Source organism: Sinocyclocheilus rhinocerous, unplaced genomic scaffold (assembly GCF_001515625.1).
Source record: "Sinocyclocheilus rhinocerous isolate Xijiao unplaced genomic scaffold, SAMN03320098_v1.1 scaffold1215, whole genome shotgun sequence".
NCBI classification, from domain to species: domain Eukaryota; kingdom Metazoa; phylum Chordata; class Actinopteri; order Cypriniformes; family Cyprinidae; genus Sinocyclocheilus; species Sinocyclocheilus rhinocerous.
The window spans coordinates 614,430-633,711 of NW_015628913.1; the positions used below are offsets into that span (position 1 = coordinate 614,430).

The 19,282-nt window shown below is 36.0% G+C and overlaps 1 protein-coding gene across 1 annotated transcript in view; it reads left to right on the forward strand.

Annotated features, from left to right (window-relative positions):
* Positions 1–2,339: 2,339 nt before the first annotated feature.
* Positions 2,340–19,282, forward strand: part of LOC107738522 (potassium voltage-gated channel subfamily H member 3-like) — a 110,777-nt gene continuing 93,834 nt past the window's right edge. The window contains exon 1 of the mRNA XM_016550279.1: positions 2,340–2,748. Coding sequence (XP_016405765.1) covers positions 2,673–2,748 — 76 coding nt within the window. The 5' untranslated portion in view covers positions 2,340–2,672. The remainder of the gene's footprint in view (positions 2,749–19,282) is intronic.

Genomic DNA, 19,282 nt, shown 5'->3' on the forward strand with positions numbered 1-19,282 from the left:
CTTTTGCCTTTGCACGGCAGCATTGATAAATCCGTAAATTTGAAATATAGTAGCCAACCTGTCTTTGAAGAAACTTAAAAAACCTTTAAAAAAAAAAACAAACTATAAAATATCCTTTTTTCACACTGAAATCTGATGTTTAAATTTTGGTTAATAATATTGTGGTTTCGGCCAATAATTGTATATATAATTGCAGTTAATTAAATTTTTTTAAATGTATTTTACAGATGAATAATGAATGACACTGATGACTTTAATAGACACCGAACTGAAAACAAACAATGAAGAGTTGAAACAAAAATTATTATTTAGAACCAGAATATTATTTAGAACCATAGAAGCCCCGCCCATTTTTTTTCACCCTTTCTGCAATTCTACTCACTTTTACCTTATTTGAGTAATCCTTCTCCTTGCTTTTAACGCATCCATTTAAACTTGGGCTGCATTCTATTTAACATACTTAAAATTGACCCAAGTAGGCCTAGCTATATTCTGCAAAGTATGCAGTGAATTGGAGTGACATACTACCGCGTCATAAAAGTGCGGCTTGAAGCCACAAAAGTAACAGAATTAGCGCGGTACCAAAGCCAATTTTCATAACCCAAACTGTTAATGATTTGGTTTTGTACCAGCTTCCCCCTGCACACATAATAAATTGGTGATTTCTAATTTCCATGCGTCTTGCAAATCTTCACCAGTACAAAAGCAGATGAAACAGAAGAAGATGACACAGGTAAGACGGATACAGGTTCACCCGACCTCCAAAACGCATTCTGTTTCTCGAGCAGTCCATATTCTCAATCCACCTTCGATTTTGAACGGTGTAGTTATGCTCCAAGTTTGCGTGAGCAGGAAGGGAGTGAAAGTGTCAAAGTGAGCACTGAGCAGTCGTTTGGCATCTCCTGTGTGAATGCAGAATTCATACTTACCGGCAGATGTCGCAATTGTCTGCCTTTTATTTATTTAGTAAATTTTTATAGCAATGCAGGCCACAGCAAGGGAATCCTGATGAGTCAAATTGCAAAATGAAACAGGATGGACATAAGTGTTTTGCATAACAGCTATGGCCTACTAATATATTTTAAAGTATGTAAGTATGTCGTCCTTTGGAATATTTTGGGCATCTGGAGTCTGCAGGCCAAGGTGACTTCTAAGTTTTAGGTGAAAAATGTGTTTATGTAAAAAGGTTAGATATACAGTAACTTGCCATGTGTATTACTTATTTTATTCTTTCCTTTTTATTTTCTTTTTTATTTTATTATTATTATTATTATTATTCTTTTTTACTTTGAACTACAGTATTACCTCAGTGGTGAGTTGTGAAATTTTATTTATTAACTGTGTCAAATTACATATTCAGTTGTTTGTCTTGTTATAAGTTGTTCAATGGAGACACTGTATTTAATTTCTTCTACCACACAGGAGAAAAATATAAATAAATATTTCCCCCCCTTGTTATTCTGTTCTATTATTATTGACCACAAACACATTGATCGTGTACAAAATTAAATCTAAAAAAATAGGGATAGCAGTAAAACACTCTTGCACATAGTTATACTGTTTGATTTATGAATCAATGAAAAATAAGGATGTCGGACATGATAAAAATCTACTTAGAACAAGTGTCAATTACTTAGAAATGTATTTTGTGTCCATTTTTGAAAAACATTTACATTTTATACAAAATTTGTTATTTTAATAATTGTCTAAAATGTACTAAAATACTTGCCTTGGACTGTGAATTAACAGACAATGTTATCATACTATATCCACTTTATTCTATTATAAAACATGGGTTTCAAACTATAAAATATATATTTTATGAGTTCTGTTAGTTTCTTTTTAAAGAATTTTTTTTTTCTGAGGTTCTTTCAACTATGCCAACATTTCCTTAAAAAAGTTACAGTTACACCACCTTGACAAATGTATGCACTATCAACAAGGTGTAGACTATTCTTATTAGTCATTTTAATGTTTTTTTTAATAACTTAGATTCAGATTGAGTGACATCAAGTAATTGACCCTTAAATAAAAAAATTCTCATTTTATGTGTAAAATTAGGAAAAAGTAAGAACCTTCCACAGTCACTAAATACTTTCTTGTGAAAATTCTAATTTCTTACAAAATCAAAATTTGGTTTGTTTTTGGATCATTTCATCTGAATAAAGAATCTTTAATAAAAAGAAAACTAGTACAAGGGTTCTAGCCTCCTTACCAGACTCATGCTCACCACGTGACGTGACATCTGCTGGTTATAGCAACTAGAGAAAGCCAGTTATATAGATGTAGAGAGGAAGGATCGTGGTGCCAGTAGTCCACACAGCATCACCAGTGCGCAGTCGCCTCACCAGTCAGAGCTCCGGTCTCCAGCGCTGCCGTTACGCACAAGTTCATCTCATCTCCAAGCACCTGACTTACAAAGACACGTACGCGGATTTTCGCCCTCTTTATGACACGATGTAAGGCAGATATGTGGGCTTTTCGTTAAAGGATATGGTCACTGTTGAGCTGCCAAAGTGGAGCCGCGCGTATCACGGATCGGGGCGCTCCTGCAGGGTCTAGGATGCGCGCCCGGAACATCCCGATTCTTACCCGGGTTCGGGGCTGAGAAGGAGTCCTCTGCCCTTGCTGGGCGCAGAGGCGGGAGGAGGACGCAGTCGACCCGCACCAGGATGCCTGTGATGAGAGGTCTCCTGGCCCCGCAGAACACCTTCCTCGACACCATCGCCACCCGTTTCGATGGCACCCGTAAGTGCGCAGCTTACCGTTCCTTCACCAAAGTGTCAAATGCAAATACAAAATGTTTGAGGCAAATTTAACAGTCACCTGAACCTATTTACATCAGTGCGTAAAATGGAACAGTTGTAAGCTCTTAATGCACGCGCGTGGACATATGAAATCCTTTCGTGTAGCAGGTTGATCGTTGTCTCGTAACATCGTTCAGGGTAGCCAGTGACAGCAGTAATACATACTACAGCTAAAACTATTTTGGACAACATTTTATAATTATGCATGGATGCAGTTTTATGGCCTCATATTAATTGAAAGACTGCATGAAATATTTGTACTTGTCACATTCCAGGACCATTTAAGCAAACTGTAAAAATAAGTTTAAAATAGTGAAATATATAGATTTTTTTTAATTTGAAATAATATTTCATTTTAATTACATTATATTTTGGTGTTGAATTAAAATTAATGTCCATTTTGTCAGCTACTAAGTGTTGTGTAACACTGTGAACTCTGTCTCTGCCTCAATTCTTGATTGTACTTATAAAGAAATGGATTTATAGCTTCATTTCCCTGTCTTGCTGAGTTCAGGTTGCTGCATATCTGCTTATTTTAGATGTTCTGATTATTTGGATGTTGTGATCCAAATAATGGATCTGTTCCCTGGCATCCCTAGTACATTTTGTCTCATTTTCTTCTCAGCATCTCAAATAATTACATAATCTGAAGAGCAGAAGCAACGTAATAAGATTTAACAGTGTTTTTTAAGAATAAATTTTTCTTGACATCTGGATGGCCCATTGAGGGTGAAAGAGGTCAGAAATCCTTCAAAGAGGAAAACAGGTGCATCTGTCACTACTCCAGTGCTGCAGATGAGTGTGAGAAAACACACTTTTGAGCTCTCTTCCCATTCTTTAGGCCAATCTTTCATCTAAAGCCACAGAGAGTGAGTCTGTGATTTGTAAAGTGTTTTTTTGAACAGAAGGGATGAGTAACTTGCGTGCTGTCCGGCTGAGCTGTTGGTGTGTAGGTGGATAGAGGGTCGCTAACATGCAGCTTCATGTCCAAAACGATGTGTCTGTCCAGTGGTCTAGTTTAATATTCTGGGATACTCTGGGCTAAGTTCAAACTAAGCTGAATTGACAGCGTTTGTGGCATAATGTTGATTACCACAAAAATTAAATAAATTTCCACTCTTCTTTAAAAAAAATAAAGTATATAGTGAGGTGCTTGCAATGGAACTTATCTGTAAATGTTAAAACAAACAGCTTCAATAGTAGCCAAAAACATAAACAATATGCCTCAGGTTAATACCATTTAGATGTGGGAAAAAAAGGGTTACTAACATTTTCTGTTTAAATTGTGCAACTTTGTTGCCGTGACAACGGAATGCCATAAACCCTGTAACCCCAAGAATAACTAAAATTATTCAGCTTTTTAGTTTTAACAGAATAATTAATTGAACAGCTTTTGGAAAATTATAAACTTTACAGTTCTGCTTTTAAATCCTCAAAAAATTGGCCCCATTTACTTCTATTGAACTCAGAATATTCCTTTAAAGATCTGGATTGGTAATTGAAAGGCTATACAAATCACTCAAAGGTTCATCACTATCAACACTATCAATTTATTAGCAGATGTGTGCAACCTCTAGATCACAACCCCACTTGCTTTTATCTTTAACTGATCATCAGCGATAATATATAAACACAGAGGGGGGCTGCTTTTAGAGAAGGACTCCTATGACTGTTATTAGAAAATAGAACTGGAATAAAAGCCTGCAGTAAAACGCCTTCTGGAGATTCTTCGCTCAGAGCTGGTAAAGACAAGAACTCATATTTGCCACTTGATCGCCTCGCTCATGGTTGGGATCAGCTGCATTTAAACTCAATGGGACGTGCACTATCAAAGGTTTTATTCTGCTGTTTGATGCCAGAGAAAAGGAGAGAAAGGAGAATTTTGTGCTGCTGGCGTACTCCCATTTGAGAAGAGTTCAAAGACCAGAGAGAGGGCATAGTTGCTGTAGTAGACACTGATAAACACTGGACTTCATTAATGCTCTGGGGCTCCTCACATTCACACATTCTAACAGGAAGTGATGGAATCAGCCTGTATTGTGGCTGATATTTTGAGAGTACGCATTAGGGATGACCGGATCAATCTTTAGAAATACGATTCTTCTGAAAATGATATTAAGAGGCCAGTAAGATACAATATTGATCATATGTTTTTTTTTATATTATTATACTAAGAATGTATCATAATGATAATATAAGAAATAGTAAAATATATAAGCTATATAGGCTGTAAAAATATTAGCTTTTGTTTTTTATTATAATGATATTCAAATGTAATAAATAGTGAAATATACAGCATAAGCTGTGAAAAATATGAACTTAGTTAAAAAAAATAGTTGTGTAACATAGAAACTATCTGTCCTTCCACTCATCTGAACATGAATAAAAATGCTAAAAAGCGCAAGCAGTCAGACAGCGTTCAGCCACAGAGAGCACTGCCTGCCAGAGGTAATGACAGGAAAAAAAGAAGCATCATTTGTTATTTTACTCAACAAAGCTAAATGTGACCTGTATTATAGTCTCATAGCTATAGCTTTAAAAAAAAAAAAACGATATATGTTGCTAATAAATAGAAATTAGACCATCTGCTAATTTTCAGTTTAGGCCTATTTTGTGGCTATTTAATGTTTGTTGGCTATAAATATCTGTTTTAACCTCAGAAATAATAAAACTTTGATAGTACTTAGTATTGGGTTAATAAGTTAACCCTAGCTCTAAGGGATATCGCTCCAGCGCTAGTATGCATTTATAATTTCCCTGTCTTTCTAGATTATACTGACTGACTTTACAACCATGCAAGATAGATTTTTGTTGTTGTTGTCTACATATATTAGTCCTCTTGAGCATGAAGATGTCAGACAGACCGTCCTCCATCTGCTAGAGATGTGTTGATCCCTAGACATCACATCTCGCTGCACATTCTCGATATGAGCTAACTAAATCCAGCTATCCGAAATGTTTGCAGTGAAGAGCTTCGGATTCAGAGAGAATGTTAAAAAAAAGGATGTGATTCGGTCTTTGTCATCCATATTCAATCAAACATTCATTCAGAGCATTCAGCACATTTCAGACAGAATAAATGCAGAATTAAAATTAATGTCCATTTTGTCAGCTACTAAGTGTTGTGTAACACTGTGAACTCTGTCTCTGCCTCAATTCTTGATTGTACTTATAAAGAAATGGATTTATAGCTTCATTTCCCTGTCTTGCTGAGTTCAGGTTGCTGCATATCTGCTTATTTTAGATGTTCTGATTATTTGGATGTTGTGATCCAAATAATGGATCTGTTCCCTGGCATCCCTAGTACATTTTGTCTCATTTTCTTCTCAGCATCTCAAATAATTACATAATCTGAAGAGCAGAAGCAACGTAATAAGATTTAACAGTGTTTTTTAAGAATAAATTTTTCTTGACATCTGGATGGCCCATTGAGGGTGAAAGAGGTCAGAAATCCTTCAAAGAGGAAAACAGGTGCATCTGTCACTACTCCAGTGCTGCAGATGAGTGTGAGAAAACACACTTTTGAGCTCTCTTCCCATTCTTTAGGCCAATCTTTCATCTAAAGCCACAGAGAGTGAGTCTGTGATTTGTAAAGTGTTTTTTTGAACAGAAGGGATGAGTAACTTGCGTGCTGTCCGGCTGAGCAGTGGGTGTGTAGGTGGATAGAGGGTCATTAACATGCAGCTTCACATCTATGCAGTGTCTGTCCAGTGGTCAAGGTGGTGTAGTTTTATGGTTAAAGGAATGTTCTGGCTTAAGTGCAAGTTAAGATGAATTGACAGCCTTTGTGGCATGATGTTGATTGCCACAAAAACTAAACAATATGCATGTTAATATAATTTTGGTGTGAAAAAAATGCTTACTGACCTTTTCTGTTTCAATTTTACAACTTTGTTGCTGTGACAACAGAATGCCATAAACCCTGTAACCCTGAGAATGATTTCCAGTTTAGGCCTATTTTGTGGCTATTTAATCTTTGTTGGCTATAATTATTTGTTTTATCCTCGAAAATCATAAAACTTATTGGTGTAGATATTGGCTTTGATAGTACTTCGTATCGGATTGAAAAGAAACTCTAACTCTAACGGATATCACTCCACCACTATAGTATGCGTATATAATTTTGCTGTCTTTCTAGATTATATTGACCAACCAAACAACTGCAAGATAGATTTTGTTGTTGTTGATGTCTACATATATTAGTCCTCTTGAGCATGAAGATAGCAGACAGACCGTCTTCCATCTGTTAGAGATGTGTTGATCCCTAGATATTACATCTCGCTGCACATTTAACTCCTGATCTCGATATGAGCTAACTAAATCCAGCTAGCCAAAGTCTTTGCAGTGAAGAGCTTCAGATTCAGAGAGAATTAAAAAAATTCTTTTGAAAAAAAAAAAAAAAGGTAAAGACAAAAGGACGTGATTCGGTCTTTGTCATCCATATTCAATCAAACATTCATTCAGAGCATTCAGCACATTTCAGACAGAATAAATACAGGCCTTTCCATTCACCGAACACAGCTAATTACACACCCCTAGCAAACCGAGTGCAGTCATCATAATTAACAGCCGCCAGTGTCAAGAATTCATCTTGGCCTGTCTGAGCGTTTGTTTAATCTCCAAAGCAGATGAGAAAGAAACTGAACAAAACATCGGGGTGAGCCATAGACTGAGTCCAGTCGCACAGTTACACACACACACACACACACACACACACACACGCACACACACAAATCTCAATATATAGAAGTAAATCTGAATATATAAATCTAAATCTGAATATACAAATGTAAATCTGAATGTATAAATGTAAATCTGAATATATAAATGGAAATCTGAATATACAAATGGAAATCTGAATTTATAAATGTAAATCTCAATATATAGAAGTAAATCTGAATATAAAATGTAAATCTGAAAATACAAATGTAAATCTGAATTTATAAATGGAAATCTCAATATATAAATGTCAATCTGAATATATAGAATTACATCTGAATACATAAATGTAAATCTGAATTTATAAATGGAAATCTGATTATATAAATGGAAATCTCAATATATAGAAGTAAATCTGAATATATAAATCTAAATCTGAATATACAAATGTAAATCTGAATGTATAAATGTAAATCTGAATATATAAATGTAAATCTGAATATATAAATGTCAATCTGAATATATAAATGGAAATCTGAATATATAAATGGAAATCTGAATATATAAATTTAAATCTGAATTTATAGAAGTAAATCTCAATATATAGAAGTAAATCTGAATATATAAATGTAAATCTGAATATATAGATACTAATCTAAATACATACAAGTACATCTGGATGAATAAATGTACATCTCAATATAAATATATATTTATTATCAGGCATGTCAAAAGACAGATGTTCTTATTTATTATTTTTATTAAAACAATATGCCTATACATCCTGAATGCATCAATGTGGATATTGTACTAAATACTGTAAGTGCATATCACTTATCTAAACCAAATGGAGTATTTTTTACTGTATTTTACAAAAGGCTGGCCATAGCGCTGAAAGGTCCTCACAATTCAACATGGCTACACATTTTGCGCACTCTTGTCCAGTGTTAAACAGTCACTGTTTCTGTTTTTGGTATTCCAATATAAATAAATGCATGTTTTCATGAAGCATTTTTTTCCTTTACTAGGTACAATATTTCAGGGAATTACCTGGAAAATGTGCGTGATATAGTTTTTAGTTGGACCACTATATCTCAAAGCTATGTATTAGCGTCAGGACTTTATTTAACCGCAGAAGGGAACTAGGGCTGGAAGAGAATTGGGGATTTACTCCTCTCTCTCTCATATGGAGCTTGATCACCATATAATCAACATCCTGTCATCTATACCTTATTCTGGGGAGACATACATTCAAGGCAGCTGAAGAGGCAGAGGAAATAGAGTTCATTATGGAAAACCTGAATTTTCAGCAGTCATTGCTCCAGTTTTCAGTGTCACATGATCCTTCAGAAATAATTCTAATATTTGATGCTCAAAAAACATTTCTTCTTATTATCAATGTTGAAACCATTTTGCGGGCTTTTTTCGGGATTCAGCATTTAGAACAGCATTTCTTTAAAATAAAAATATTTGTGTTTTATAACGTGTCCTTGCTGAATAAAAGTATTATATTTAAAATAAAAACATATTTAAAAAAAAACATACTGACCCCAAACTTTTAAACAGCATGTATTCAATAATTAGTTGGACATAGCTGAGCAAATATATAAGAGATCAGAAATGTTGTATTCTGGTCAATCCTCAGCTCCCATATTGATATGGTGCCAGAAATACCCTAATTGAGCCCGTGAGTCCTTGTATTAGTGAATCGTCTATATTAATTTTGTTCATCTGCTCTCTGTAATCAGGTTAGAGTTTGTTCACCAGATGGACCCTTTCTTGGCTCCTGTGTGTCTGTGTAAGTTGCACAAACACACTCACACACATTTCTCTCCCTTAAGGGCATCAAGTTTCCTGGAGACCCCCCTTCTCTATTTGTTCCAGTCAGCCATTTTTTGCCAGTTTTCTTGCACCTGTTTGAAGCAGTTGGGTCTGCTCCTTCAGTTTCTCTCTCTCTCTCTCTCTTTAACAGGTATTCTTTTGGCTGCTCATTAGTAGCTATAAGGCTACCATACAGAATACCCTAGCAACTGCCATTCAGTGACATAGCAACAACTCTGAACACCTTTGCAACCATCCAAATCACCCTAGCAACCATCAAGCAATGCACTAGCAACTTCTCTGAACAGTTTAGCATCCATCCAGAAAACCCTAGGATCCAGAACACCCTAGCAACTACTCTGAACACTCTAGCAACCACTCAGACAATTCTAGGTTCCAGAACACCTTAACAATCAGAGCTCAACCTTGATTTTTAGTTCACAATGAGATGAGATTTTACAGTAAATGTTGTGTGTTTGAGAATATCTAACATTGGTAGAATCCAACTAGCAACCGGACATGAGCTGGTCAGCACAGAAACTATGAAGTTTTGCCAGAAACTATTGTTACCATGGTGAATTTTTGTAAGGGTTGCAGTGGCTGCATTTGTAGAAGCAGAGAGGGTAATGGTAATCAACAAAATCATGAAATGTCCATTTAGTGTTTGAGGCAATTCAGCACATGCAGGATACGCCTGTCTCATGAATTCGCATGACGTATAAGTGGAAGATTTGTTTTCTATGAGTTTTGTGTGTGCGAGTGTGTGTGTGTGGCTAAGAGTTTCTCCCCAGGGTGGTGTAATGACACCATGGTTAGGCACAATCTGCCCCTCATTATAAAAAGAAGACAAGAAAACATTGGCCACCGGTGAGACAACAATTCGGAGAGAATCAGAGAGAGACAGGCTGTGAATGACCTGAGAGATGAGTCACATAGAGCCTTCTGTGGCAACATGCGAAGTTTCAAAATTGACATCCCTGTCAGAACTCTTTGTGTATTATGAATGTGAGGTCTATGTGTAAACACAAACGAAAATTCACTCGACTGCACAAGCACTCAGGACAGACTCTGCAGGCAGAATGCTGCAAGAATAGCCAATAACACAAAATTAAAACACTAATTTAAAAATCCAGAGTTATGTCTCTGACTTGCTAAATCACATTCAAAGCACATGTGAACCAACATCAGTTGAATTTTACATGAATATATATGTAAGACTCTCTCCAGGATTTGTCTATATCTATTCATATGTCAGTGTGTTTTGTATTCATTCACTGGATACAGGGCTAAATCTTACTAAATACATGCTGTCATTATATATGAAGAGTCAGGGATAGAGTTGAGGGGAGAAAGCAAACGTCAAACTGAGAGACACTGAGCCTGGTGTGCACTGTAATTCTCTGGAAAAAAAACAACAACAACATCATGACATACATAAACACTCTCACATGTGAACACATCGTGCAGCAGATTGCATTCCGTTGACAGTTAGAGTTTGCAGTGACTCTAATTGGTTTGAATTAATTAACTCCTTTTCACAGGTCTTTTGACAAAGCAGTGACAAAACTTCCTTAATTAATCAATAAAGGTTTCCATTTACGGTGGCAATCTGATGCCGTACAATGTAATTAATTCAGAGCAAAGTCTATGAAACTTGTATGGCATTAAGACTATCAAAAATACCCAGCCGACTGCCTTCAGAACGGAACCGTGAACTGTTGTATAAGACTAATTACTATGATACTGCAGTGTCTCTAATGCCTCTGGCAAACTGACTTCAGCATTGCAGGAAGTTATGCTTTTTTGTAACAAACAATATTTTATATTGCATTCAATAAAAAGGGCAAGGGCTCGAGATTACTGTATATTATATCACGATTTCAACATCCTCTTTTGTTTACTATATTTCTGATTTGTGTTTCCAGTATCTTTTAGGTTACAGTGTGTCACTACTTCATACTTTGCTGCCTTAATAAGCTATGTAGAGATTATTCGATTAACTTACTTGTTTGTTTTGACACTTCAGTGGGGCAATCTGATGCCGTACAATGTAATTAATTCAGAGCAAAGTCTATGAAACTTGTATGGCATTAAGACTATCAAAAATACCCAGCCGACTGCCTTCAGAACGGAACCGTGAACTGTTGTATAAGACTAATTACTATGATACTGCAGTGTCTCTAATGCCTCTGGCAAACTGACTTCAGCATTGCAGGAAGTTATGCTTTTTTGTAACAAACAATATTTTATATTGCATTCAATAAAAAGGGCAAGGGCTCGAGATTACTGTATATTATATCACGATTTCAACATCCTCTTTTGTTTACTATATTTCTGATTTGTGTTTCCAGTATCTTTTAGGTTACAGTGTGTCACTACTTCATACTTTGCTGCCTTAATAAGCTATGTAGAGATTATTCGATTAACTTACTTGTTTGTTTTGACACTTCAGTGGTTCATTTTAGCATGCAAATTTTGCACAAACTCTAGGAGGTGTTTCACCAACATATCTAGATATTACAAAAGATGTAGAGGCATGTCAAAGGTTCTTAACCATGTCCATATGTTGTATCCAATAACCAATAAGTATCCAATAAGTGTCAGTCATCGATAGGAGTACTGGAAAAAACAAATCAAAGGCTTGTAGAGGAGAACTTTAGAAGCATTTGCGGGTCTCCAGGCGCTACTGGATAACCTGGCTGTTCTAGGTAATGCTTCGTTGAATCACAATGAATCCATAATTATGAAAACTTCTGAAGCACGTTCATGCCTAGGGCTGTGAATGCTGAGGGAGAGAGAGAGAGAGAATATTCAAGGTCATGACTATTGGTCTTTTCTTGGTTTAACTTCATACCAGCAGATGGATTTGGTATCTTGGCTGAAATTCCATCAGTTTTTCTTCAACTTTTCTTTTTTAAAGGGGTCATGAACTGAGAAATCAAAATTCCCTTGATCTTTTGACATATAAGAGTTCATTGCTCTATAAAAAACATCCTGTAAATTAGTCTAAAAACAGCTTATATTGAAGCCAATCTGCCAAAACGACAGCTTGTGGAATGTACCACTTTATGACGTAATAGTGTGGATAATCGCACATAAACTGCCTCCGCAGAAGAAGATCAACACCTGCTTCTACATCACTGGCTGTTTAGTCCCGCCCACCGATACATGCATGTAGTGTAAATATTGAGAGAGGCAAACGCAGGTCTATGCAGAAATCAAACTATAAAGATGCTCCGGAGACAATAAGAAGCTGTTCAGTGCCAAGTTGTGGAAAAACACAGTCTTTGCATTGCCTTCCTTCTGATCCCAACTTTAGGATAGAGTGGATGAACTTTATTTTTAATGAAGATCCAGAAAGAACTTGGTCTTTTGTTCTCTTCATTTTACCGCGGATTCGTTTACAAACAAGGCCCAATTCGACGCAGGATTTTCAGAAAGATTGAAACTAAAAGACGATGCTGTGCGATTTAATTGGATCTGACAATAATGTCTCACCACACAAGTGTGAGTAACTGTTTTTATTACGTGGTCACTATTGCTTTGTCTGTTATTACTGATTGTTTGATATGTACTATGTACTGAGTATTTAAGCACAGCAGCGTCCATCTATGAAGGATGTAGGCTGTCAAAAATACACAACTGTTAGCCAATCACAGCAGTGGGCATTTACTTCTGAGTCTTGATCCGCCTATTCAAACAGCGCGTTCTGATGAGGGGGGTCAAAACTGGACAGAAAATAGCCTATTACTTTTAAATTATGATGTTTTTTGATGTAAAAATCTTGATAACATTATAAGTGGACCTCAGAGAACAGTACAAAATAAGAAAAAAGGCAGTTCATGACCTCTTTAAAAAAAAGACATTATTTTATACAGCTCCAAAAGTGAAAATTAAACCTCACCATGCTGTCCTAACATAGCAACATAAGCTTGACAAATGGTGTGAAGTTGGGGGTGGGACTACCTGTTTTTGACCAAAGGCAGACAGATCGAATAAGTTTTGACTTTTTAAAATGTCATTATTTTTTGCAATTATGTAACACAGAAAATACAAACTTTAAAATAAATAGATAATCCATGTAACAAATTAGTTTGATTTGGTGTGGCATCAAGCTTTAGTCCCCTTTAGACAACACCCCTAATTTGTCAGTTATTGAAAATGATTAAACATTTCATCAAACTTATGAAGTCTACAACAGTTCTGCTTCACTTAATGTGATTTACACATAAATATTCACACAGTCTTCCTATATCACTATTCATATTCGGAATAACTTCCGGTTGCGCGGCGCAGCTGCGACTCGGGCACGAGAGAGCAGAAAGTTTGTGTTTTTCTTTGTTGAGTTTACGTGTTAAGTTTTACGTTTAGGTTTGTTGTGCATGTTGAAGTATAACGAAAATAAATAAATTATCCACATGATAGCAGTTGGGTTTACATTATTACTCCTGCACCTGTTAAATCCTGTTTTTAGCTTGCGTCTCCTTGTGATTCAAGTTGCTACTTCACAGATTTACTTCACAGAAGTATTTGTGAATGATCCGGAAAAGGGTGTTTGAGGTGACAGGAAAAGTGGCAGTGACAACCGCAGGTTTGTCATCCAGGATCAAAGTCACTGCCATCCACAAGAGCTAGAACAGCACAGCAGTTCACTGGCAATATTTACAGGTGATCTCTCACATGAGGAGCTTGTTGCAGGATAGTAAAGCACTTTAGCGATGGTAGAATTAGTTAAGAAGCTTCAGAAAGTGATTATGTACACTCCAAAAGCAATGAGACTTTACACCATTTTTGAAAACAGATGTATCCAAACAACTACAACAGAAAAGCTGTTGTGGGGATTATTTCTGCAGGTTACATCCATACACCAATAGGTGGTGATATAAATGCAAGTCCTTATAAATGACTCATTGAGTCATTCATTCAACCAATTTGTTCTAAAACACTGATTGATTTAGGAATTTATCAAACAACTGTAGTGAGTCACTGAATTATTCACTCAACCAATTCTTTTTGAAACCTCTTTTCTTTCAGGAACACAATGTGTGTTGCCCAGAGACATGCAACAGCTCAGCTGTGACTTTATTTTTGCAGTTGGAGCAAAAATATACTAGTAACTGGCAATACTGCAAATGAAATGTATGTTAATATTAACTTTTTTTATGAAACCAATACAATGACATTCATATGACAATCACACAAGTATTTTTGAAATCAATGTATATATTACAGCATTGGTGCATTTATAGTTTACATTTATTGTGAACTTTGGCAGTCTAAAGGAAGCTGATCTGTCATATTAGTTAATGAAATGATGCATTTAAGTAAGTTAGTTAATGAAATGATTTATATGTAAGTAAAACTCTCAGGGGATGCAGAGGTGTTAGTCTGTTGTGTGTTTCAGAGGGTAATTTTCATCGCTTTAGCGTGTCATTAATAGTTACACTGGTTGCCGTGTTCAAGAGACATGTGTTACGTAACATAACCTGCTGTTGATTTGAATTAGACCCATGGTGACTCCAAATGTCAGGAATCTCCTGCCTTCACTTCCCACGCTCCCTTGCTTTGCATCCCTCACTCAACACGACCCTCTGAAGACCCATGGGGAAGTGTTATTCTGAATGACATGAGCCATCATGTCAGGCCCTCAAATTGAAATACTAATTAGCTTTAGCAGCGAATTACTCCTTGAGAGTAATTCCTCCTTGCTTCCAGGCATCAGTTTTTACTCATTGTTTCTGTTTGGAAGGAATATTTGTGCCATTATTTTCTTATGACATTAGGTATAAATCATAAAAGAAAAGGGTGAAAGGATGTGATTTAATTCCAATTGGCATTATTTTGAAGTTTAAAGGAAAAATTGTCATGTGAATATGCTCCCTTAGACAGAATAATCCACCCTGCATCATCTGTGATACGAAACATCTGTCTTTGTCTATAATCTACATGTGTGTATGTGTGTGCATGTACTTTTATGCGTGCAAGAATACATAACCAATACCTGGCACACATGGAAGTTAAGGGTTTAGTTTTTTTCCCCCATCATTCCAAAACATTTCCAGAGCTTTACAACTTTACTGGTGACTCAAACTTCATAGAATAGAATTAGAAATCACTTTGCCATCCTTAAGTGGCAGGTAAACTGCAGAAAAACCACTAAGCCTCGGCTAAGCGCTCGCTGCTCCCTCGTTTCTGCGTGTCTCGCTGTGGCCTGGCCTTGTCGAATCAGCCGGTAATTGGCCCCGCTTCGAACACGGGCAGACGCTTACCGCAGCAGATGGAATTCGCTTGATTAAATATCCTCAGCTCCATCAGGGATGAATGTTCCGTGAACCGTTTCTCCTTAATACACACACCAGCTTACTGGAGAGAACGATCCTGCAAAGCCCGACAGCTCTGCAAAGATCATCGCGTTGGTTTAGATTTTTGAAGGAGATATACTTCTGCCATGCAGAAGTCTGTTCCTCTGCTCCAGGTCTGAATGCACAAAAAGGAACTTACAGTTAATTATGCAAACACTAATTGAGCCAAAGCAGGGTTTTAACCATCACATACACAACATAGCTGCGGATTCAGCTATAAATGTAAAGTCTGGCCTTGTGGCAAGGATCAAACAATTAAAATGACATTTTATCCAAAGCATTAAAAAATGAAAATGACTGCACATGAAAGGCATTTGAAAAGAAGAAATGAATGATGAACACGTATTAAAAATCCTCTGAGACAGTATTAATGTGACCTTCAAATCACAAAAAGAAAAAAATAAGGTGAAATCTGCTAGTTTTAATAATAATAATAATAAAAAAAATCAACCTCTAGGGTATTAATGTGGCTATAGTCAAAGAAACGTGCATAAACACAATCCTTTCTGTATGAGAGATTCAGGAAGAATATTTCTTCTAGATAATTTCTTCTATTTATGAGCCTTTCCTGAGCCGATCGCATCAAGGTTGCACATTAGCTCAGTTATTAGGGTTTGTAATGTGTACTGGTCAGGTCAGGTTGCATGTTCAACAAGTTTGACTTTCCACGCATGAAAGCTTTCTGCTCTTTAACTGCAGTGTTTACTGGTAAAAACTATAAAGTTCTAGCTGCGTTATGAGAGCACATCAAACAAGACTGCCCTTTTAAAGACACTCGGTTGACAGAGATTTTATTGTGCAGCTGTGTTGTTCATATTGAGCATCACTGTGTGTGTATTATGCATGAATTGCATGAGTTGCTGGCCTATGGGTTTTGTTTGTGTGTATGTATTCAGGTGAGGTCATTGGAGGAGTGTTTGTTCCAGGATAAAGTGACCACACAGTGTGTATATTTACACATGACTATTCTCTGATGCTGTTTTATGACTTCCTTGAAGGTAACCAGTCACCATAAAAACTTCACATTTTATAGCAATGCTCAGTAGTGGCACTGCTCTCCAGACGGCATGCATTATTTAATGCTAATCATTTATGAATGACATAGACGTTTGGAGCTTGATTGTTTTTGCATGTGCCAGTATCAACACTGAGTTTATGTCAGAAATGACAGCTAGTTATTAAAGACTCTTTATGTTCACATGTGATATGATGATGTTGTAGCTCTTCTTTTTTATATATACATATTTATAATATATTTTTATAGATGATTGAAAGACTGGCCTTAGTACAAGGATCAAACAATTAAAATTACAGTTAAAATGATTCAATTAGCATACTTTTATTCAAAGCACTTAGAAATGAGAATAAATGCACATAAAAAGCATTTAAAAAGAGGAAATGAATGATGAAAGCATATTTAAAAAGTCTCTGAGACAGACCATCATATTCCTTAATGTTTTACGTTTTTTGATGATAATGTCTGTTAATATAAACAATATAGTAGCTTTTATTATGTTCACTTGTGAGATGATGTAGCTTTTTTGTAGCTGTATTTTCATAAATATATTTTATAATAGATATTAGCCTATTATAGATATAGCCTGTATTTGTTATATGTATGTGTATATACACTGGATTAATCAATACTTAAACTTAAATTTTAATATATTTATTTAATGCATACTAGTTAAAACAACAAAAACAAGATGTTTATATAATTTTTTATACATTTTAAAGGGGTCATTTGATGCCATTTCAATTTTTACTTTCTCTTTGGAGTGTTACAAGCTCTTGGTGCATAAAGAAGATCTGTAAAGTTGCAAAGACTAAAGTCTCAAATCCAAAGAGATATTCTTTATAAAAGTTAAGAGTCAGCCACGCCTACCTAAAACGGCTCGTTCTAACACGCCCCCACATGTCTACGTCACTATATCACAACGGATTGGATAGCTGGCCGATCACAGGCACACCTTGCTTTTCAGACCGATGAGCTTTGTAAAAATCGACGCGTTTCAGAAAGACGGGGCATAGAGGAGAAACAATAATGTACAGTATGTGGAAAATAATGTGTTTTTTGAACCTTAAACCACATAAACACATTTCATTACACCAAATACACAAAATAATGTTCTTTTTAGCAACATCATATGACCCCTTTAATACATTTAAGTTTAAGAATGGTTAAAACTGCTTGATCAGTTTTGGGTTTTCACAAGATACCACACACACCTACACGTTTACCCATACAGTGTCTAAATGAGGACATACTTTAGACTTTAATTTATTTTACTGTATATAAAGGTAATTATAATTACAAAGGTTTTTGCCATTTTAGAATAAAAAAAACAAAAAAAAAACATTATTCTTAGTTTTTACCATTAAGTACATCCCCAAAGATCACTTTTAGCTCCCTTTTACAACATTCACAAATACACACACAGCATGTTCAATTCTCTTCATTAACCTCAAAAACATGTGCCTGAGGTGTCTGTCTTGGCTTTCTGCACAATTTTACAGATGTGATTGTTCTCCCGATGTGTTTCTGTGTGTATTTGTCAGATCTGAGGTGCTGTGCCCTCTCTGACCCTGTGCTATCTGAAAGCAGCAGGCTGTCGTCTTTAATTGGAGAATGGACTGAAAGGGCCAGAAAATAAAATCTGTCTTTTTCTTAGACACACACACACACACACACACACACACACACACACACACACACACACAATAAACAAAACATCTTTTATTCCAGGATTGTCCATTCACTTTAGCTAAAAGCCTGGACCAACCTGACATGTGACTTCATACAGCACAGAAACTGCTGAAAGAGCGCATCTGCTAAATAAACTTAATTTAGTTAATGTCAAAGCCCACCTAAATAGACACCAGGGACTCTTCTTGTGTGTGTCTTTGTGATGGGGTAGTGGGTAGATTTCTTCCACCACAAATACAATAGAGTCCCCTGATATATTTTTGTGTCCTCCATTGAACTGCCCAGCGGGATATGTTCATGCCTGCCACCACAGATCGAAGGGCCGTACGGACTGTGATGCACAGACTATGAAACAGCAAGAGTGCTGTATTTCTCTGCATCTTCTCCTGCCTTTCTCTTCCCACTCCTCTCATATCATTGGTCTGACTGTATCCTTGTCCCTCTCTCCAAAATGTGTTGTTTATGAGACACTGTGCCCCTTTAAATTGGTGCTCTGTTGAAAAAAAGACAATAAAGAAAGTGAATATTTAAGAAAACAATTAAGACCTATCTATTTCTCTTATTAAGTCTCTTAAGGCTACATTTACTCTTAAGGCTGCTCACCATGGCTACATTTATTTGATCAAAATACAGTAAAAGTGGTAATATTGTCTATTTTAATATATTTTATATTTAGTGATGGCAAAGCTGAATTTTCAGCAGTCATTACTCCAGTCTTCAGTGTTATCCTTTAGAAATCATTCTAATATGTTGATTTGGTGCTCAAGAAACATTTCTTATTATTATCAATGTTGAGAACAGTTGTGCTGCTTTTTGTAGAAACTGTGATACTTTTGACCTGTAGTGTATTGATTTGTGTATGTGTAAATGTGATTATAATATATATATTAAATAATATTCCATACCATAAATGTACCATATTTTTC